At 40.9% G+C, this 24,870-nt stretch overlaps 1 protein-coding gene across 2 annotated transcripts in view; it reads left to right on the forward strand.

The window, feature by feature from the left end:
* LOC124615686 (limbic system-associated membrane protein) overlaps window positions 1-24,870 on the forward strand; it is a 948,770-nt gene that overhangs the window by 436,583 nt on the left and 487,317 nt on the right. For both annotated transcript variants that reach the window (XM_047143716.1, XM_047143717.1), the window contains exon 4: window positions 6,675-6,825. In XM_047143716.1, coding sequence (XP_046999672.1) covers window positions 6,675-6,825 — 151 coding nt within the window. The remainder of the gene's footprint in view (window positions 1-6,674; window positions 6,826-24,870) is intronic.

The raw sequence follows: 24,870 nt of genomic DNA on the forward strand, positions 1-24,870 counted from the left end.
GAAGAATCTCCGCATTTGGCCTCCCAAGGGCTAAGTGGACCCTGTATCATACCGCCCTACCGCAGAGATATCTGAAGAGGTATCAGGAATCGAACTTGGGTCCTTTGCACCAAAGGCACTGATACTAACCATTCGACTAACGACTTACAGAACACAGTCAATAATTATGACCAAACGGGAACATCACTTTCCTACATAGATTCGATATATTAACATTGCGCTAAAGTACAATAAAAGGAATACATTTACAAACAAAGTGTCATACATTCGAATACATTGATTCACATATGTTATTCGCATTAAATAAAAATCGGCAAATTCACCAGCAATCATTCTACAATCGAACTAAAGTCAATTAATGAACCTGAGACTACTATCGAATTACGAAATTTTCCGTCACGTCTCACTTTTATCTTTTGTTGAAGCGGGTACAGATTTGTGACCAAAGCAAGAGTATTCATGAGCCTTATTGTCCTAGCTCAACTACAAGGCGTATAAGAAAAGTAAGTACCGTATACTTGCATTTAAATGTTGGCAGCTCTGATCAGACCTGTAGGAAAGAAGCCCCTCCTTTGACTGTTTACGAAATCTTAGAAGTAATTGTTTTCCGTCAGTAGTCATTTGGCTGTGAGGTAAAAGCAAATAACAACGTCGTTTAAAATCATTGCACCCTCATTCCTAAGGCTACGTAGGAGGAGGAGGAGATTAGTGTTTAACGTCCCGTCGACAACGAGGTCATTAGAGACGGAGCGCAAGATCGGGTGAGGGAAGGATGGGGAAGGAAATCGGCCGTGCCCTTTCAAAGGAACCATCCCGGCATTTGCCTGAAGCGATTTTAGGGAAATCACAGAAAACCTAAATCAGGATGGCCGGAGACGGGATTGAACCGTCGTCCTCCCGAATGCGAGTCCAGTGTAAGGCTACGTAATGTCAGATATTGGTTGACTACTATTTTAAATTTGACTGCCTCTGTTGTAGCTGTATTCTACTGAACGAACACCATTACTTCCACTAGTCGTATCTAGTGTACCTAAAGTGTACGGTCAAAACTTTCTTGTACGTTGTAACTTTAGCCCGTAACTCACCTTCAAAAGTATAAGAAAATTTAATGATGTTTCTTTCGTTTCCTTCCCATGTGTTCTGTGAAACAATATGTGTTCTGTTTCTCTTAGTGTGCTATTCTGTATATAACTAACTTCTCCATAATCGTACGACCGAAATAGTCTTCCCATTATATTTGCTACTTTTTATACTTCTTTTCAAAAATGTTCAAATGTGTGTGAAATCTTATGGGACTTAGCTGCTAAGGTCATCAGTCCCTAAGCTTACACACTACGTAACATAAATTACCCTAAGGACAAACACACACACACATACACACACACCCATGCCCGAGGGAGGACTCGAACCTCCGCCGGGACCAGCCGCACAGTATACTTCTTTTTGTGGCAACCCATTGCACCCCCGTATTTTTCTTCCCGTTCTCTCGAGTATTGACTCGTGTCTTCAAACATTTTCAAGAAAGGAACTGGAGTAAACTATATTCTACATTTTCCTACAATCATTAATAATAAAACGGCAATAATTATCAAGCCTTATGTTTATCGCTTGGAATGATCACGGCCCATGTTTTGTGTCGCCAAGATATAAATTTGCTAAAAGTGGTGGAATGTAGTTCTGTGCTCATGTCCCTTGTTTCTTGCCTAAACTTCGTAGTTTGTAGCGTTTGGTATAAATGCGTGTCAATTCCTACAGGACCAAACTGCTAAGGTCATCGGTTCCTAGACTTACACACTACTTAAACTAGCTTATGCTAAGAACAACACTCACACTCGCACCCATGCCCGAGGGAGGACTCAAACCTCCGGCGGGCGGGACCGCGTTGGGTATAAATGTATCGTCTACGCTACATGAAGAGCGCAGAGTGTATTGTTCGGCTTCTACTTTTATGGACACGTCAGGCGAGTGAAAGTGGCACATATCCCTTGACATCCATAATATCCGGACCGTTTTGCTCTCTACGGAGCTTTACGAGTAGGCCAAGTGGACCCCAGGGAGCCATCTGCGGTTATGGATGGACGGCAAAAATTTATTTCTTCTCGCAAAATGCAGATTGCTCGCAGACGCTTTGCAGTGTTTAGTTGCTGCCTCAATTTCCGTATATCGCTACAATACCTTGGGCTTTCAGTTCATCTAGCAGCGGCACTAGTTTATTGGCCTTCTAAGAGCGCGGCATGTCCTTATTACGATAAAAAAGTTTTTAGTAGAAAGGGCACTGGCAGGCAGCATATACGCTGTAAGACTGTAATGCTGGAATAGCTCGACACACCTCTTTCAAATTCAGTAAAGTACTATTTCTCAAAGCAAGGCCGAGCGAGGTAGCGCAGAGGTTAACACACTGGACTTGCATTGGGGAGGACGGCGGTTCAAACCTGCGTCCAGCCATCCTCATTTAAGTTTTCCGTAATTTCCCTGAATCATGTTAGGCAAATACCTGGACGGTTCCTTTGATTGGGCACGGCCGATTTCCTTTCCCAGCCTTCCATAATCCGAGCTTGTCTCCGTCTCTAATGAGCTAGTAGCTGACGGGACACTAATCTCCCCTTCCTCCTCAATGCAAGGAGGAAGTATGAATAGCTGTTTATCAACCGTAAAAAGCTCGTTTATTCTACTTTGCTATGCGACGCTCTATTCCTTTATAATCTACTGATAAAATGAATCTAGTACGAGTACTTACGAATCCTTACGTTCATTTGAGCAATGTAATGCTTAACTAGATTCTTGATCAAGTGGAAATGTTACGTCGTTGGATTCTATAACAATGAGAGTAACCTCCAGCAAGTTAAACTAATACAAATCAGGGAAAAAGTAGTTACTAAGCTGTACATTTGAATAATGCTAGAATGATTTGTAAAACAAATTAAATAAAATTTTAAAAATGAAATCGTAAGGTATCAAGGGAAATTTCTCATTCGATAGATTTTATATCATTATTAAGAATAGTTTCACACTCAGGAATTTGCAACACAAAGGATAAGGGGTTGCGTACTTCTGTTGACCAAGTTCCCGACGCAGTTCTGAATTACTCAATCGTAGCAAGTGCATTGTCAAATTCCTTTTCTGGCTGCCAGAATGGTTTTTATTTTGTATAGTGTCGGTTGTGATTTTCATGTTTCACGGGGTGGTAGAACATTAACAAATTGACTTATAGTTGAGATTAATCTTGCGATCGATTTTTTTAAGTCTCCCATTGATAGTATGTATTTTTTAGAATTTCACAGATCGATAGCACACTGCTTACTGTAGAGGGAACTGAAGGAATAAGTGTCGCTATCATTTTATAGTTAAAAGAACAAGCATTAGTTGTGGATAACTTTTCCAAACGATCATTTCGTCTTCTGCTTGTGATCTAAGATAGCCAATTTTATCCTTTTTTCCATTCTATGGCACTCAAGCGGAGTGATTAACTGGGAATAAATATTATTCATGGCAATACCTGGATTATTAGACGCAGAGAAAATCGACAGTTGCCTCCGTGAATGATAAGCCCATTACTCGGATGAAGCAGTTTATGGAAATCATGAGAAGACCTAAATCATAATGGCCATACCGCAGTTTTGTTGCAGAAGTGTAATATACAGTTAAGTAACTGTCTGTCTGCGGAAATGTTAAATAATACCACAGTCGCGAGAGACGTAAAGAATAATTCAGATTCCAGCTATAATTTGAAACTTTGTCGTACAAATTTCATGAAAATTCCTTTTGGAGCTAGACCTTTCTAAAGCTGAAAAACTTATATCTATCCCACCATGCCGTCCTATGAACTTCTCGTTAGTGGGATTAAAACTTTTGTTTTTTTCTTGTAATTTTATTTCCTTCATACAATCTTGACTTAGACTGAGTTGTAGTCGTATAGGTTCCCAGTGGAAGAAAACAGCCTATGTGTCGAGTAAATCCATGGTCTCTAGGTGATATGACTGAATAAAATCTCGGGCTTCTACGAGCGTCAAGTGATTGTATATCCACGAACTTACGATCGAGTGATGTTTTGCCATTGTCAGTTACGGCTTGACAATTACCGAAGGGCATCCACTCGAAAGCTCGTGTACGCACAGAGTGCCCAAGGGAAGTAGAACATTTTCATCCGGTTATTATGAAGTTTAGCGAATAATTATTTACATGGGTAACAGAAGAAATACTTCAGTTGATCGATGAAAAAAGAAAGTACAAAAATGTTCAGCGAAGTTCAGAAATACAGAACACAAATCACTCAAGAATGAAATAAATAGGAACTTCAGGCAAGCTAAGACGAATTGGCTGCATGAAAAATTTGAAGAAATTGAAAAAGAAATTACTGTCGGAAGTACTGACTCAGTACATAAGGAAATCAAAATCATCTTCGGTGACATTAAGAGCAAGGGTGGTAACATTAAGAGTGCAACGGGAATTCCGCTGTTAAATGTCGAGAAGAGAGCTGATAGGTGGAAAGAATACACTGGAGGCCTCTAAGAGGAGGAAGACTTGTCCGATGACGTGATAGGAGAAGAAACAGATGTCGATTTAGGAGACGTAGAGGACTCAGTATTGGCATCCGAATTTAAGAGAGTTTCGGCGAACTTAAGATCAAATAAGGCAGAAGGGATAGATAACATTCCAACAGAATTTCTAAAATCGTTGGGGGAAATGACAACAAAACGACTATCCATGTTTGTGTGTAGAGTGGATGAGTCTGGCGACATGCCATCTGACTTCCGGAAAAATATCATCCACACAATTCCGGAGATGGAAATAGGAACAAGTACGACAATTATCGCACAGCTCTTGCTGACAAGAATAAAATACAGACAAATGGGAATGAAAGACGAGGATATGTTAGATGACGATCAGTTTGGCTTTAGCAGAGATAAAGGCATGACAGAGACAAGTCTCACCTTACGCTTGATATTGAAAGCAATACCACAGAAAAATCAAGACACGTTAATAGGATTTGTCGACCTGGAAAAAGCGTTCGACAATGTAAAATGGTGCAACATGTTCGAAATTCTGAGCAAAATAGGCGTCAGCTATTGACAGAGATGGGTAATATATAACATGTACAAGAGCCGAGAGGGAATAATAAGAGTGGATGAACAAGAACGAAGTGCTCGGATTAAAAATGGTGAAAGAGAGGGATGTAGTCTTTCGCCCCTACTGTTCAACCGGTACATTGAAGAAGCAATGACAGAAATAAAAGAAAAGGTCAAGACTGGGATTGAAATTCAAAGTGAAAGGAACATGACTTTGCTGTCCTGAGTGAAAGCGAAGAAGGATTACAAGATCTGCTGAATGGAACGAACAGCGTAATGAGTACATAATATGGACTGAGAGTAAATGGAAGAAAGGCGAAAGTAATGAGAAATAGTAGAGATGAGAACAGCGAGGAACTTAACATCAGGGCACGAAGCAGATAAAGGTACTCTAGGCAGGAAAATAACCTATGGTGGACGGAGCAAGGACGACTCCAAGAGCGGACTAGCACTGGAAAAAAGGCATTCCTGTCTACTAGTATGAAACATTGGCTTTAATTTGAGAAAGACATTTCTGAGAATGAACGTTGGTGTAGAGCGTTGTATGGACTCTGGGAAAACAGGAACAGAACAGAATCGAAACATTTGAGATATGGTGCTGCATATGAGTTTTGAAAATTCGGTGGACTGATAGTATAAGGAATGAGGAGGTTCTGCTCAGAATCGAAGAGGAAAGGATTATGTGGAAAACACTGACAACGAGAAGGGACAAGATGATAGGACATTTGTTCAGACATCGGGAACTGACTTTCATGGTACTAGACTGAGCTGTAGAGGGCAAAAACTGTAGAGGAAGGCAGAGATTGGAATACATCCAGCAAATAAGTGAGGACGTAGGTTGCAAGTGATACTCTGGGATGAAGAGGTTGGCACAGGAAAGTAATTCATGGCGGATGGCATCGAACCAGTCAGGGACTGACGACCGGGCCCGTTATTCTTCACACTGGTTACAGAATCCGTCTCACACCATTGGTTATTCCATTACGATATTGTCCTGTAACACATAAACTGCGGTCTCTTCCACGGGGCATTGCACGTTGGACAGCCATGAAGCTCTCCACACCTCATAACGCCGCTGCCTCATTACCCACCTGCTCTGGCCCTTGTTCCATCTTGAAATAAATGACATACAATGTGGGACCAATTAGATCAGGTATCTGGCGCGATAACATATACACCTTTACAATGTGGCCAATTGAAAGTGTGCTATCTTCCGCTTGTCGCATCTGAATTCCTATCAGCTTTTACCCTTGAAATTTTACTTCAGACTGTATGATTCAAAGGTTTTTCGTGATTTTATAGAAAACATTGATTAGTGACTTTCGTGGGTTACTTTGGGACAGAAATTTTGTAGATCGGTAGAATCATTTTGGTGTAACATCTGTGGATTTGCTGAGTAGTTGCACGTGCTCTGGATTTAATGGGGACAGTGTCATGTAAGCGCAGAATATTACCATATTTAAAGGGAGTAAACATAAGAGTGATTGCGGTCATGTTTGAAAGAAGCAGAAGAATTTACATACATTCCCATTGACTATTCTTTGCTGGATCACAGTAAAAGATAAGAAATTAGCACGTAGTGTCTAATGGTGCGCTGTGGTTTTGCAGAACAACCTGCTGCCTTCCGGCGACCAGTCGGTGGAGGGCATCAGCATCACCATCGAGAACACGAACCGCCACCACGCGGGCGTCTACCAGTGCACGGCCAGCAACGGCGTCGGCGAGCCCGTCACCCAGGAGATCGCTCTGCACGTCCTCTGTGAGTACCTTCCATCGTTATCACCAGTTTCTCGGTTCGTGGTGTACTATAAATGAGGCGTGCAGCTTTAGACTTAATCCTTAAATGTGGGGCTTGCAAATTCGTACGACATGCAACATTCGAACTTTTTATGGTTCTGCGCTTCCAACTAGCTTCAATCTTACCTTCGATGCAGAAAAAAACACAGAAGATATTTCTTTTGTTTTGAGTAAGAACTTTTCCGTCAGTACTTGATAGTGCACTTTATTAACCAGAAAACAAAAACTTCTTTTGTAAGTTCCTCAAAAAAAGTTTCAACTACAGATAAAATGAGCAGAGAATACATGTAGACTGTAAGAAGGCTGTAAACCGCCGGCTGGTGAAATAGATGCTGATATCTCTCCTGCGTTCCGTTCTGCTGAAAGTGGGAACCTGTCTCACAGCTTGCGATCCTGACCTTGACGTTATAACGATTACGAATGTTATTTAACCGTCGTCTAACACTGCTCTGAACGATAAATACTGTTGTATCATTATGAATGTATGAAGCGTGAACGGTCGGTCAGTGGTCTTAACCAAAATGTCATCCGTCTACTGGCTACAGTACCGCTGCGTACGGGAAGTATCACAATTGACATTGGTCTCACCTCTAAGTGATATTTAGAGGTGAGACCAATGTCGGTTTTGATAGTTGCCGTACCAAACAACAGATGCCAACAATTATCTCTTAAGATTTCACATTTGAGGGTTAGCCCGTCTTTCCGCGCGTGTCTTCAATTACAGGAGGGGATATTTACAACGCTTCTTCGATGACTGTCGTACGTAGGCTCCAATGAAACGGATATATCACGATCTTTAAAACTTCATTCGAATAAAGTACACTGTTTGAAAGGTACTACAACTATTGAAATAGGTGACAAAGAATGCGCAGATCAATGAATGTGAATAAATGAAAAATCTGGTAGTCATTAAGAGGATAAATTTTTAGTGAAAGCTTCAGATAATGAGGTTAGCGAGAGAGAGGAAGAGAGATCTTCAAGTAAAGATACGTCAGTAGAAATGAGCGGCAGCATGACAGATGATCTCATTACTCGACAGCAGCTTTGTGGCACTAATATGAAATCTGCCAGTGAGCTATTTTGGATCATAGAAATATTGCTCATTGAACCAGTAGTCTTCCCTAAGCTTCTGAGGCTTCAGTGCTCAGGAAAGCTTGTACGAACATTTAGATTTGGGACACACAGCCTATTTTCGTACAAATTTTTATCTCTGCGTTGTTTGTGTTTACTTTATATGCAATCGATTTCAAGGTCATCTATAGGCATTTAGACACAGTTGTGAAAATGAAATACAGCAGCAAGTATATCTTGCTTCTATACGACAACATTAAATACAACTCCAATATTCACTATTTTAAAAGACACTGTGGTACAGAAACAAGATATACTTGCAAGTGTATTTCACTTCTATAACGGCACCTAAGAGTCTGAATATGAAGATTGGAAATCTGTTGTAAACAAAGTAAAAAACAACAAGATGAGTGCAAAATTAATACAATAATAATACCCTGTGTGCTCCAAAAAAAAAAAAAAAACTTACAGCTGAAGTTTCAATTATCCAGTGTAATTGAAGCAACAAGATTCTATCGACATGGCTCACAAATAGCTGGTCGATTTGGTCTCGCGACTGACTATATCGATCGCCAAAGTCGTTTTTTCCTTCCAAGTCCAACTGTAAGGGGCAGTCAAGTGAATACGAGACAGATGAAGAAAAAGTAAGTACACCCTTTATTATCTCAAAATTTGTCGGTGTAACTGCTAATACATCTATCTCACTGTGAGACAAGTTGGTTTATGATTTCGCGGGCCGGCCGAGGTGGCCGAGCGGTTCTAGGCGCTACAGTCTGGAACCGCGCGACCGCTACGGTTCTTAGGTTAGTTAGGTTTAAGTAGTTCTAAGTTCTAGGGGACTAATGACCTCGGAAGTTAAGTCCCGTAGTGCTCAGAGCCATTTTTGATTTCGCGGGAAAATGTTTGTGGTTGCCTACGGAGTCATGATTCCAGATATGAGCGAACCTCTTCCTGCGAAGTAAATCCATGGCCACGAATGTCTTTCCAAAAATATTGGAATTGCTTTTGGAGAGATCTGGACTGTCTTGAGGATGAGTAGGAGCTTTCCAGCGCAGCCTCTTGCAGTGTAGCCGAAACAACCTGCCAGCAAAACGCCCACCCACATGTTTCCAAGACTGTTTCGAGTACGTTGCAGAAGTTTCGCTGGAAAGTCCTCACACATCCTCCATACGGTTTCGACCTCTCGCCAAGCGATTTCCGTATTTTTAGAGCTCTAGAGAAAGGGATTCGTGGCTGTAGACTTTCTTTGGACGAAGAGGTGTACGCCTAAGTACAATCGTGGATCCTAGGCAACCGCAAACATTTTTTCCATGAAGACATTCACCATCTTGTCTAACAGTGAGATATATGGAGCAACAGCTATGGCGATTACTTTTGAAATAACACAGTGTGTACTTGCTTTTTTCCGCACCTTGTAAAATGTGGGCGTGCCTTTTCTCCCTGGGTCCTATTTACAAACTCAGAAAAACAGTTGACAGGCTAGAATGGCAGTACTTTATGTGATCAACCAAACTGCCTCGTTTTGCAACATGCTTTGAAGGAATCACTCTGGGATGAGATGTTTCCATACTGTGGTGACATCTTCCGCCACTTTCACCTTCTGTGGATATGTGTGTGAAGTTGGTTTCTTACATACAGAGCTATGTTATAAAGGAAATCGCTATTGCTAACTTTCTGATGCTCTTACCCATTGCTCCTTTACCGCAAAGTCTCTTGATCTCGTTAGTGACATACTGAAAATTAATACTCAGATGGTACTTGGTAATTAATAAAGAATTTATTGCCTGCACAGTAGGTTCACCATTCGTAGAAGGTGTGGTATTACAATATCATATTGTGATAGTGTGTCTGGTAATGTGAAACAGAAAGTTTATATTGTACACAAATCAGATATAAATCGATATTTCTACAGGCGAAAATGGGAAGAGAAGCTATCGTATAGTTGTACGCTACGATTTCGCTCCGATTTACTATTCTCTGTACACGTAAGGCATCTAAAAACATCGAGGAAACAGGTTCCTACGAGTCCAATCTAAGTTTTTGCCAGTAACGAATTTTCACGTAAGACACAAATCAAGCATTTACTACTATATTATCAGGTTTCTTTGATAAAATGTGCCAGTTTTTGTTTGTATAAAACGGCATGTAAGATTCGCTATCTATTGTCTTTCTTTTGTTTGTTATAACGTGGTTACGCAAATCAACGGTCGACCGATTGTCACCCAAGCAGTTGGAATACGGTTCCTTGTGAAATAAAAATTATTTCAGAACACCAAGAAGAAATACTTTTTTCTTTAATTCATAGTAGCTCAGAAATTTAATTTACTGTGGGGCCCACGACGTCTCAGGTTCCGCGGGAGTACGTCAACATTCCTCGAACAGTAATATTGTACTGCGGCGTGCATTAAGTTTCAGGTTCCGAAAGTGTTCATCAACATTCCTCGAATAGCAATATCGTACCTGTGCTAGAGTCTTAGATAGTTGCCCCTTACCTTCAAGGATTCATCCACGTAACCTGCTCCTTGTAATACCCTAATAACGCTCGTCCAACTCAGATTCCAAGTTCCGGCAGCCGGTCGTATGCGGCCTACAACTTGTGTTTCAGCACAGGGGTTCTAAGAAAGCGTGAGTGTCGTCTGTGAAGAGTCCTCGTTGCATAGGCTCTGTAGCGAAGCGAACAGCTGTGGTTGGCCATAAAAGTCAATATTTACCTGAAGACCTAAAGTAATCTGGGATTACACCCATACACTGAGAATTGCATGGGAAAGCGTATTCCCTCATTCTGTCATACTAGATGTTCTTTGGTATTTATTTGTATAAGGAGGGCGGGAAGAACGACTGTTCGAATGCCTCGCTCTTCGTTCTAATCTGGTCTTAATGGTTCCTTAGGGAACGATATGTAGAGGCATATAATATATCCTACACTCTTCGTCTAATACTGGCTTTTCAAACTTTGCAAATAATCTTTCGCGTGATAGTTGACTTCTGTCTTGAAGCGTTTACCACTTCCGGTTTTTCAGCATTTCCGTAAAGCTCTACCGAGAGCCAATGAATCTGTTATCATTCGTGCCGCTCTTCTTTGTATGCGATTAATGTCCCCCTTGTATTCCCACACACTTTAGCAACATTCTGGAATGGATCCAATGAATGTTTTTGTAACCAATCTCCTTGGTGAACCGTCAACGAAGAGTGTAAATGGTGAAGCTGTTGACGAAAACAGAAGCAACTAGCTGATGAAGACATAACGAGAACGGCACTGATGTATTGCTTATTAAATGTTATCCTTTTTCGGATCAACCGAGATTACAAGCTTTTACCAACAATATAACTGGTTTCTTTAGCATTCAGAATCTGAATTTCATTTCGCTCTAGTTATTAAATTATATAATAGGATCAGCTCTTTGAGAGCTTATTCTGCAACTAAGACATCTTCAACAGATACTCAGTAACCAGAAACAAAGGTACTACTACTACTACTACTACTACTACTACTTCTTCTACTGCTACTACTAGTACTATTTCTTCTACTACTACTACTACTAGTAGTAGAAGTAATAATAATAATAATAATAATAATAATAATAGTAATGTATACTACTACCAACAATAATTATAATAATAATAATTATTATTATTTATATTATTATTATTATTAGTAGTAGTAGTAGTAGTAGTAGTAGTAGTAGCAGTAGCAGTAGGGCTAGCTCTGTTTCAGTTTGTTGAGTATGTACTGGAGATAACTTACGTGCAGCAGAATCGCTGAAACAGCTGCTCCTGTTATCACGTAGTATCTTGATCGAAATGAAACTCTCTAGTTACATATTATTATTGTTATTATTATTATATTATTTAGACAGTTGTGTTCGCTAAGTTATTAGTAACCAAAGAGTGTGTGGTGAACATACGAGTGCTTGTAAGAATAATGGAAGCCTACACGGACAAAGGATGTAATGAACGTAGCACTGAATGCTGTTTCCTTACACAATGATATTGCTAAGTGTATTTTTTAGTTGTATACGAAGAAGTGTTGTTATAAGTGAGGACTATGGACACAAAAAACTAGAACAAATGTTTAGGAAAACATATACAGGGTTCAGAGAGAAGAATAATCACACGATAATACAAGATATGTAACATTTGTATTTTGTATTATTTTATTCAGTTTTACAAATTATAGGCGGTATTTGTGAGCGCATTCCGCTAAAGATGTCATGAGATATTGTGTTTCTCCTGCTTGTCTTCCGTGTAGGGGATCAAATTTATAAAACCGATAAGATGAAGTCTCTACACTTCTTTATTTCATTTCTGTAATAACACTACCGCTACAAATCTGTATTCATTCTGTCCATACCTATGTGTATGGATTCTTTTCATGTTTGGTACTTGTTGTTAACTAATTTATATTTCTACGACGCACTGCGCAGAGCACATAAGAAAACGTCTTATGGTGCACTTAAACACTGCTTTTCGACGTGTACACTTCTCAACGAAATCCATTTCTCCACAGCGCCTCCAGGATTAGATTTCGCGCTAAGGGAAGGTTAGTGTCTCCATTCAGACAGCGACTTAATTTATACTCCGTATTAATGCAACGACAGTTATCGTAAAACACGTACGGTAATGGTGCTGTAATGAAATATACGATCGAGTTTTACCCTCGCAGGCTACGGAGAGCATTTATTAACAGAATTTTTGACAAGGGGAAAGGAAAAGTTAATTAATTCGACGTTCATCCTCCCCCCCCCCCCGCTTCCTCCCCCTCTCCAGCCCGTTTTTTATCTTCTCGCCGGGGATACCTTTTTTTTATAGTAAAAAAGCTATCGGATTTTCGATCGCTGAAAAAGAGGACGTCGCAGAGCAGCGGTACACGGAAGTCGTCGTGTTGTGCGTTCGTACGTACGTACGTAAAGGTCTCCCAACGAGATCGCGGCTAGGCGTGTGTTGTTTGGAATTGCCCGATATTAAAAGTTAAAAGTTGCTTTAAATTGCAGCGGTGGGAGGTAAAAACGCGGGTTATTAGGACTGCTGCCGGTACATTTGTCCGACCGCAATCCCCGAATTAATTCGCGGCAGTGTCGGCTGCGCGGGCCGTTAGGCTGCCTTCATTAACGCGGCAGGGTCGTCCGGCCGACCCCCCAGCACAGCAGGGCACAGCGCACCCCACTACACCACACCACGGCACACCTAACGGGCGTGGTCTCTCGCTTTGTTTTTCGCCGCAGCCCCGGTCCCGCCGTGTCGTGCACTGCTCGTGACCAGTAATCACACGGTGTTCGCTGGTTATCGGAGATCTCAAGCAGTACCAACACAGTCTATTATTTATTTTCTACCGGTCCCGGTCGTATTGACCATCTCGGCAGGAAGACTATATCAACAAAAACGAAAAATGTACACACAGTATAAAACAAGTAAGTTGCCAAGTTGGTCAAGGTAAACATGTGGAAGTACTTACTCACCTGTGCTCTCTTACATTAGTTAACTGAACGTGACATTCTAACCATTTCTGCACGTAAAGTTTTCTGCAGGCAGTAGTTATCAATACATGCTACTTGATTTGCTTCTACGGCTACTTCATTCTGTGCTATAGGCGAATGTTCTCTTTTGGCCTGTATCTCCGCAAGGTAATTACATTTAAGGGGTGATCTTTTGTAGACATTTTTCATTGCATCGTTTCTCGTGGCAACTAAACTCACTAAACTGAAGCGCCAGAGAATCTCGACTAGGCAAGAGTATTCAAATATAGAGATACGTAAACAGGCAGAATACGACGCTGCGGTTGGCAACGCCTATGTAAGACAACAAGTGTCTGGCGCAGTTGTTGGATGGGTTACTCCTGCTACAATGGTAGATTACCTAGATTCAAGTCAGTTTGAACGTGGTGTTATAGTCGGCGCACGAGCGATTGGACACAGCATCTCCCAGGTACCGATGAACTGGGGATTTTCCCGTACGACTATTTCACGAGTGTACCGTGAAAATCAGGAATACGGCAAAATATCGTATCTCCGAGATCAATGCGACTGGACAAAGTCCTGCAAGGACGGGACCAACGGCGACTGAAGAGAATCCTTCATCGTGACAGAAGTGCAGTCCTTCCGCAAATTGCAACAGATTTCAGTACTGCGCCATCAACAAGTGTCAGCGTGCGAACCATTCAACGAAACATCATCGATATGGGCTGTCGGAGTCGAAGGCCAACTCGTGTACCCTCGATGACTGCACGACGCAAAACTTTACGCCTCGTCTGGGCCCGTAAACACCGACATTGGACTGTTGATGACTGGAAACATGTTGCCTGGTCGGACGAGTCTCGTTTCAAATTGTATCGAGCTGATGGATGTGTACGGGTATGGAAACAAACCTCATGAATCCATGGACCCTGAATGTAAAACAGGGAACCGTTTAAGCTCGTGGAGGCTGTGTAATGGTGTGGGGCCTGTGCAATTGGAGCGATATGGGACCTCAGATACGTCTACATACGACTCTGACAGGTGACACGCACGTAAGCATCCTGTCTGATCATCTGCATCCATTCATGCCCATTGTGCATTCAGGAGGGCTTGGACAATTCCAGCAGGAATTGCTACAGAGTGGCTCCAGGAACACTCTCATGAGTTTAAACACTTCCGGTGGCCACCAAAGGCCCCAGATATGAACATTATTGAGCATATCTGGGATGCCCTGCAACGTGCTGTTCAGATCTCCACTCCCTCGTACTCTTACGGATTTATCGACAGCCCTGCAGCATTCATGGTGTCAATTCACCGCAGCACTACTTCGGATATAAGTCGAGTCCATGCCACGTCGTGTTGCGGTACTTCTGAGTGTTCGCAGGGGCCCTACACGATATTAGGCAGGGGTACCCGTTTCTTGTCTCTTCAGTGAATATGTCTCCAACTCTGTTAACAACATAGACGTAATGTAAAAATTATATTCTTTCAGAGACCTTCATAGTCTGCCTTTCGTTGATGGTTGACAATATATATGTTTGTATACATTGTTACTAAAATACTATCTTTGCATTGCGAGTTACACAGTTTTTCTCATTCATTCCTAAGATATTTGATGTGCTCGTATGAGTTCAGGTCCGTTCTTGTAATACCACCTTCATGACCATTCTTTTCAATCATAGTTTAGTCACTTTGGCGCTAGTATAGAAATCATGGCCTGTTATGTGTGTTTCTGTAGACATTTTAGGCCTCTGATGTTTTACTGTTTGTCCAATTGAAAGCTGAATAGCATATCGATCTAACGTACAGTCTTTTTGTAAGTTCTTTCATATGTTGACATATATATCGTACGGAATTCTTCTCAGTCTTGCTTTATATCATTTTTATGCCACTTGGTGTTTCTTTTGTCTCCAGTTTTATCGCAGCACCACACCTGCACGCACAGTTTATGAACTGATGCGAACATTTTATTCATTTTATTGAAATAAGTCAGAGACAGCCTAGTTGCTGTTGAGGAATCAGGATTAAGAACACATAATCCATACATCAGAATAAACAATGAAAATAGGCTTCTGTTCGTCTGAACAGGTAATATAAACAAAGCAGTGATATATATAGCTAGGAAGATAGAAAACTCTCCTAAATGAAATGATTCACAAAATTTAAAAGACATTTGGAATAACAAATATTTAGAGAAAATGTGCATTTCAAGAAATGCAAAAATTATGCATTATAACGCATTAGCCAAATCAGAACGTCAACCACTCAAATATAAAAGAGACAAAGCAGAGATATTAGAAGGAAGAACCATGAGGGAAATTTTAGGTCCCATAATCAGCACAGATGCCTGGACATTAAGGCACAGGGATGAAATAAAATGTAGAACAAGATGAATGACAGTAATCTGCAAGCATACATCTTTAAGTTTCTCTTGGAAAAGAAACTAACAACAAATTGAGCAGAGAAATTGAAAAAGATTTACAGATACACTGCACAAAAACAAAAGACGCAGCAAAGAGAGGAATTTTCAGAAGTACAGTGTTAAATTCAGAAGAATTCGAAGGCAGGAACAGAAAGAAGCAATAGATACGGTGAGAAGCTGAAACTATATTGAAGAAAAATGGAAAAGGAAACTGAAAAGGAATTGAATTTGTCACGTGTTGTATAGTTGCCCAAATGGAAGTCGGAGAAAAGAGTTGGAATGAAGACTACCTGTGGCCTTGGTGAAATGTAAGTGGTGATAGTTAGGCAAGAAAAGTAAAGCGGAATAGGACTCTTTACTGGTGACGCAAACTTCATAATGAACCCCAACAGGGGTGCAACAACAGATGGTGCAGTAAGAGAAATAATCGAAATATTATCAATTGGTCCATGGTTAATGATATATTACTTATTTTTAGAAAAAAGATATCGTTTAATTCTGTACAAGGCAGATTATATCATCATCAGTAACTAAGCAGCAACAGGGAAATAAAACACTTAATACTGATTGTTCAAGATTCATAAGTCTGCATCTAGATGCGAACTTTTAATATAAATCACATATAAGCTGAAACTCGTATTATAGATATCTCAAATGCTTGAATTAAACAACTTTTATTCTACCTGCAATTGCTGCCTTTGGTAATGGAAGCATTATAAAATTCACTAATTTCGCATGCATTTATTCATTCATGCCATATGGTATTATTTTCTTGGCCAATTTCACACATGGACACATTCGTTGGACACAGTGTTGTAACGATAATACCTGCTGGTCATCGTCGAACTTCATATAGGCAGACTTTTTGTTAAAACAAAATTGCATATAAACAAAAGCCAAGTAACACATTTATTGTCTTATGATGTTTCCTGTGAAGAAGTCACAATTTGATTATAATAGTAATTATCATTAATATAGAACTAGGAACAAAAAAGATCTCCCAGTACACACGAAGCACAGAGGAATGAAAGTAAGTGACCACATGCATCTACATCTACATCTATATCTACATCTACGTGACTACTCTACTATTCACAAGAAACGCTGAGGGTTCAACGATCCACCTTCAAGCTTTCTCTCTACCGTTCCATTCTCGAACGACGCGCGGGAAAAACGAGCACTTAAATTTTTTTGTGCGAGTCCTGATTTCTCTTATTTCATCGTGATGATCATTTCTTACTATGTAGGTGAGTACCAGCAGAATGCCTTCGCAATCGGAGGAGAAAACTAGTGATAGAAATTTCATGAGAAGATCCGGTCGCAACGAAAAACGCCTTTGCTTTAATGATTGCCACTCCAGTTCACGTATCATGTCTGTGCCACCACCTCCCCTATTTAGAGATAATACAAAACGAACTGCTCTTCTTTGAACTTTTTCGATGTCATCCGTCAGTCCCACCTGATGCGCATCCCACGCCGCACAGAAGTACTCCAGAATAGGGCGGACAAGATTGGTGTAAGCAGTCCCTTTAGTTGACCTGTCGCACTTTCTAAGAGTTCTGCCAATGAATCAGAGTCTTTGGTTTGCTCTAATCACAACATTATCTATGTGAGCGTTCCAATTTAGGTTATTTGTAATTGTAGTCCCTAAATATTTCGTTGAATTTACAGCCTTCAGATTTGTGTGACTTATCGTGTTATCGAAAGTTAGCGGATTTATTTTTGTACTCATGTGAATAACTTCACACTTTTCTTTATTCAGGATCAATTGTAACTTTTCGCAGCATAGAGATATCTTATCTAAATCATTTTGCAATTCGTTTTGGTTATCTGATGACTTTACAAGACGGTAAACGACAGCATCGTCTGCAAACAATCTAAGAGGGCTATTCAGGTTGTCTCCTATGTGGTAAATATAGATCATGAACAACAAAGCGCTTATAACATTTCCTTGGGGAACGCCGGGTATTTCTTCTGTTTTACTCGATGACTCTCCGTGTGTTACTACGAACTGTGCTTTTCTGAGAAGAAATCACACATCCAGTCGCACAACTGAGGCGATATTCCATAGGCACGCACTGTGAATTGTAAGTACTGGCCTATAATAGTAATCTGCTCGAGAAATGATTTTAATCCATGGGTGGATTTTTGGTCCAATGGTATGTGTGTGGTTGCGTTAAATTTAACAAAAATTGTTGAAGTTCCGTAAATGACCAGCACGTAGCCATGTTTTCACAGAGAAGACGTGTCTTACCTGTAAACTTACTGATAGGTTCGAAATATTTGCGAGTTATTACCAGTATGATTCACGAAACAAACAAGACTAAACTAAACGAAATGAGCACATGGTGCGGCTGTGACGATTTTGAATTACGGCGACGCAGAGACAATAATCTTCTGAGGTGTTGACGGCGGCTTGTTGGTTTAGTGCTCACACCGTCGTAGCAATCCCATCCTTGCAGTTTGATGACTGTGCGGGATATAATTCTTAATGAGCGCCTTCAGTTATGTATGAAGTAACTGAAGAATCTGGTTGGACACTCGTCCTCATCGAATTACAGCCAGTACAAAGACTAAATATCTGGAAGTGATGCCTCGTGTTGGGTGAGCTTACGATTCAGTGGATACCACAGATTATCCGCCAGCCGCAGTGGCCGAGCGGTTCTAGGCGCTACAGTCTGGAACCGCGCGACCGCTACGGTCGCATGTTCGAATCCGGCCTCGGGCATGGATGTGTGTGATGTCCTTAGGTTAGTTAGGTTTAAGTAGTTCTAAGTTCTAGGGGACTGATGCCACAGCAGTTAAGTCCCATAGTGCTCAGAGCCATTTGAAGCATTTGAACATATTATCCAATCGCTGCAATATTCATGGCGTCGAAATGACAGTCTGCAGTTCTGTACACATTGCAGACAGGATTTGAATGTTGGATGTTTCTTGGGCAATGTAAATAAAAGGCTTTATGGCCAAAGTGAAGTCACCACACGTCACCCTCCATCTATTGCTCAAGAAAGAAACGGCCTCGTCAAGATGTTGTAATGAGCCTTTCCTTAAGTGTATATTGTAATGTACACAGTCAACAACAACGAATCACCGTACATTTTGTGGTCAGACAAATGCAAAACTAGTCAAGGCAAGGATACGTTTTCAAACAGCAATGGAGCCAGAAGTTCAATCATAAAAATCCGGTACTGGCAGTAAACGTGTGGAAAAAATGCATCAGCTCGTACGTAATTGGCAACACACCATTCACTTCCAACTCACTGGCTCAGTTAATTTATTTTAAATTAATTACTCCTTTGTTTGCGTGACTGCTTTTGAATTTTCATTACAATGTGATATTTACACATACGTTTAAACCTTACAGTCAGATGTTGTTTGTTATATGAGGAACATACAAGGAACATAATTACATTATTTTTCCTGATTGTTTAAAGCGAGTGCCTATGAAGTGTCAGTTTGGAAACTAGATCAGGTGAGATGTGCCACGCTTATTTGAAATTACACTCCGCTAATTTGAAATTACACTTCGCTTTTGACCAAGAGAGACCGCTACTTTTATCAAATGTCCTGATCTTTCTCAGTACTGTAGTTAAAGCTCGCTGCCCTCAGAATGTGCAGAATTCCTTCAGGTTCATTTTTGGCCTGTAATCACGGAATCAAAATGACAAAAACCACTCAGACTGAACATTGACGGCTTGTCATGTTATCTGGGAAACAAGCTTTAGACCTAAAAATTTCAGTCACTTTCCAGAAAGTTTTGAAGATTTTGAAGATTATTTTAGAGAATTTTTGGATATTTCTTTACAGTAGAAATGATGAGAGCTGCGAGGTACAGCAATGATTGGTCCATGCACCTTAAGGGCCAGTTCTGCGCTAGCTATGGCCACTTTCAGCTAAATATCTGATACCGTCTCAATCACAGATCGTAAAGGAAGTCGACAGTAGCTCGTACCGACCTCCTGGCATTATATATATATATATATATATATATATATATATATATATATATATATATATGTGTGTGTGTGTGTGTGTGTGTGTGTGTGTGTGTGGTATCTGTTTTTTCGGAAAGTGCAGACATCTCTCTCTCTCTCTCTCTCTCTCTCTCTCTCACACACACATACACACACACACACACACACACACACTCTGAAATGGTGGACTATTGGACTATATACTCGCTGTCACGAACCCGCAGGTAGGTATGCAACAGAGTAGTCATGAAAGGGGGTGCTTCCGTCTGATCGGCTGATGTCATTTGACGTCTGTCTTACCTCTGTGACCCGGTTCTGTCCTCACTGGCGTGTCTGTGCATGTTAGAGCAGCATGGCTGAGTACACGTTAGCAGAATACACCGATCCTTGGGTATGGAGAAGACCACGGTAGTGGAAGAACTACTAGTCGCCTTTATTAAGATCGTTATCAATAACTCCACTATATACCCTATTCGCCACAACTAAGCAATGGCTTCGATAAAGGGGTACGTTCACTGTCAGCAGACGCGACTGTGGTGCTCCTTGGTGACGCCGCACGCCCGAATTGGAAGGGACTGTACTGCATCATACTAAAGAGCACATAATCATTTGTATGCATAATGTGTACACTGAACTAGGTGGTCGCCATATCGAATCTTTGTTGTAGCGGATGGGAAAGCTAACCCTCATCTCAAAAGGGTAAAAAAGGTTTAAGTCTAAATGTAAACAACAGTGATGTGTGAAACTCTACTAACTTTCCTCTTTGTTTTCTATTCATTTGGTTATTGATGAGTGTAACTGCAAAACAAGTGATGTACTGGGCCACGCCTCATAAAATACTTGTAAAAGTGGTCCCATCTAGAGGTCCTAGAAGCCTGTAAGGGGAATTTTATAGCACCCTGTACGTGTGGATGATTGTAAGCAAATCTCCATTCAGTACTAATAGGTAACTGCCTCGTTTTCACGAAATATGTATAAATTTCAGACACAAACCTTCCTCAGGAATCAGACTACCTTTTAGCAAAACCCATATTAATATTAAAATTTCTTCTGTAGTCCCTTTGATTAGGTCAAACACATAGACAAAAACATGGGGGAGGAAGTTCAACGTATACTGGCCATCCGAAACCTTTCGTTAAAATTAATCCAGGAAGTAGAGACTATCAAAACAAATATATTTAGCTATGGTACATGTCATCGCTGATGGCATTTTCTGATGCTAGGTACGATTTACACAGAAGGTGATACCTCACAACAAGGGCTGGGATAATTTTAAGCAAAAACACATGAAAAGTAGCCCAACATATTTCGCCATTTGTTGTGTCATGGAATACACTTTATTACTTAACAACAAATATTATGATTACAAATTAAAAAACCATATCAGAAAATGAGTAACAATGCTCACACTAATTTAAAGAACTTGAACAGGGTCAAATAATTAATAAAAAAGTTTAACAATTTATACCATTAAGAACAGGGCTTAAAACCAGGAATATACGCAAGTCCCCAAGTACAAGTAAGAAGTCACACCAACTGCGTGTGACAGCAAGCTGTTACAAGTGAAATGAATTACAAATGACTCCCCCAAAAAGTACTAACCATTCCCAAGCATGGATAAAACTTTAAATAGACAGACAACGCCCACCCAAAATAGAGAAAGAATGACAAGTCACGCAACAGATTGTGGCTGTTGGAAATCCCTTAACAGTTTATAAACCTTCATAAAATTCCATAAACAATAAAATACACAAAACCCCAAAATACAAGAAAAGTAGGGAAGGCATAATAATTAACGAGACTCTCAGCTGGTACACACCAGCAGAAACATTAATAACAACCCTCAGACAAATACACAATACTCCAAACTACGTGAAAAGCTGGGAAGGCATACGACTTAAATGTGAAAAACAAATGTTCTAATGTGTGTGAAATCTTATGGGACTTAACTGCTAAGGTCATCAGTCCATAAGCTTACACACTACTTAACCTAAATTATCCTAAGGGCAAACACACACACCAATGCCCGAGGAAGGACTCGAACCTCCGCCGGGACCAGTCGCACAGACCATGACTGCAGCGCCCTGGACCGCTCGGCTAATCCCGCGCGGCGATTTAAATGTGACTCCCAACTGGTACACACCAAGAGAAACAATAATGACCCTTAATTAAACGTACAGTCCCTGAAAATACAAGGAAGCCAACAAGTTACAGCAACCAGTTAGCACGGCAAACTGGCAACAACCACGCATGTTTGACAATGAAATGAGTTGGCTAATGGCTGCGGATAAAACACTCAGCGGGATGTACCACAATCAAAAGCCTTTGAAACTTAACGCGTTCCAGATCTAGCAAATACGGCCTGCAAGATTTAAGTAAGTTGTTTAAGGGCAAATACAGTCACAAGGAATTTCAGACTTGCAGAACACCCCTAAAGGCTTGTGTGCTTGCTAAACTCTCAATATTTGAATAGATCAAGTGTTTCGGAATTAACTGGGCGACACTCCACCGTGGCACGTACAAAAACGATGAAATTTACATAACTTGAACTTACATAAGGCAACTGACAGAGGCGCCTGCTGCGGGCAAACCTAAACGTTGTGAAGCGGCGGTAGTGTCGCCGCAGCAGTAAAAAAGCACTTGAATATTTGAATGTCATTACACATTCCTAGTCAACGATACCGACACAACAGTTTACGCTGCACCATTAACCAAATGTTTCCTTACATCCTCTCAGTTGTGTGACTGGATTCGTGATTTCCTCTCAAAGAGGTCACAGTTCGTGGTGATAGACGGTAAATCATCGAGCAGAGCAGAAGTGATTTCTGGCGTCCTGTAAGGTGGTGTCATAGGCCCTCTGCTTTTCCTGATTTACATAAAAGCTCTAGGTGACAATCTGAGCAGTCCCCTTAGATTGTTTGCAGATTATGCTGTAATTTACCATCTAGTAAAATCATCAGACGATCAATTCCAATTACAAAATGATGTAGAGAAAATTTCTATATGGTGTGAAAAGTGGCAACTGGCACTAAACAAAGTGGGAGGTCATCCAATGGGTACTAAAAGAAATCCGATAAATTTTGGGTATATAATAAATCGCACAAATCTAAGGGCATTCAATTCGACTTAATACCTAGGAATCACGATTACGAACAACTTAAACTGGAAAGATCACATTGATAATATTGTGGAGATGGCGAAACAAAGGCTCCGCTTTGTTGGCAGAACATTTAGGAAATGCGACGAAAACCCACTAAAGAGACAGCCTACATTACACTTGTCCGTCCTCTCCTGGGATATTGCTGTGTGGGATCCTTACCAGGTAGGATTGACGGAGGACATCGAAAAAGTGCAGAGAAGGACAGCTCGTTTCGTGTTATCGCGCAATAGGGGTGAGAGTGTCGTTGATACGACGCGCGAATTGCAGTGGCAGTCATTGAAACAAAGGCGGTTTTCTTTGCGGCGAGATCTATTTATGAAATTTTAATCACCAGCTTTCTCTTCCGAATGTGAAAATATTTTGTTGACACCTACATACATAGGAAGAAATTATCATCATAATAAAGTAAATCAGATCTCGAACGGAAAGATTTAGGTGTTCCTTTTTCCCACACGCCATCCGAGAGTGAATGGTAGAGAAGTAGTATGAAAATGGTTCGATGGAAACTTTGCTAGGCACTTAACTGTGAATTGCAGAGTAACCATGTAGATGAAGCTGTACATTACAAGTTTATTTCAGAAACCCTATGTTCCTTAACTGAATATATGTGTTTTGGTATTCTCTACCTCCGGTATTAATTTGAACGAACAGCTTCGAAACACACCGTATACAGGTTGATCCGAAATTCCCGTTACAGAGTTCTAGGACCTGTAAAGAGGAGTGAGTAGATAATATTTTGAACTAGAACCCATGTCTGGAAACGTACCGCTTCCCCGGTATAGCCATTTGAAAACATGTTGGTAACGCGGTCAGTTTTGCAAGTAACTGATCAGGATTGATCTATTACATCACTTGGTTTACAATTCCACTCATTAATAGCCAAATAAATTGCTCGTGTACTCGTTGATGTGTTCTCTTCAACGTGATACAGTACGGCCTCTTCCTATTCGGGCGTGCGGTGCCTCCTTGGAATGCCACAGTCACAACTATGTGTATCTAAAGTACCCTTTCTCGAAGCTGTTGCTTAATTGTGGCATAAAGGGCATTGGGTTGGAGTGGAACGTTTTGAAGAACGAGCTTGACAAAGGCGACGAGCAGCTCTTCCACTACCGTGGGCTTCGCCATTCAGAAGGATCACGTCAGGGTATTCTGCTAAGGTGTACTCTACCATGTTCCTCTAACGCTCACAGACACTTTAACGAGGCTCGAACCAGATCAGAGTGGTAGGATGGACGTCAAATGACATCAGTCTATCCAACGTAACTACACCCACCATGACTATCATATTGCATATCTACCTAGCAAATACGTTTTCAAATGACTATAGGGAGGAACGGTATTTTTCCTGATATAGGTTCCTGTTCAGAATATTACGTACACACTTCCCTAGTCCTTGAATTTTGTAACAGGTACTTCCGAACAACCGTTATACGTGGCAGAAAATAAATGTTAAAATGCGCGTGAAATCTTATGGGACTTAACTGCTAAGGTCATCAGCCCCTAAGCTGATACACTACTTAACCTAAACTATCCTAAGGGCAAACACACACACCCATGCCCGAGGGAGGATTCAAACCTCCGCCGGCACCAGCAGAAAATAGATGGAAGAAAAAGAAACAGGTTGGTAAATAGAAGATCAAATTAAACACTTTTCAATCGTCTAGCTTCCAAACTTATTTTATTTGGCTACCAGTTTCGGCGATTCACTACACCATCTTCAGGCCGCTAACCAGCGTGTAGGAAGATTTCACCTCTGTTCTGATTAAAACAGCGGCCACCAATACTGGTATTAGTAGAGTTACGCTTGCTACATCTACATCAACATACATACTCCGCAATCCACCATACGGTTGCGTGGCGGAGGGTACCTCGTACCACAACTAGCATCTTCTCTCCCTGTTCCACTCCGAAACAGAACGAGGGAAAAATG

The sequence above is a fragment of the Schistocerca americana genome, chromosome 5 (genome assembly GCF_021461395.2).
Source record: "Schistocerca americana isolate TAMUIC-IGC-003095 chromosome 5, iqSchAmer2.1, whole genome shotgun sequence".
Lineage (NCBI taxonomy): Eukaryota > Metazoa > Arthropoda > Insecta > Orthoptera > Acrididae > Schistocerca > Schistocerca americana.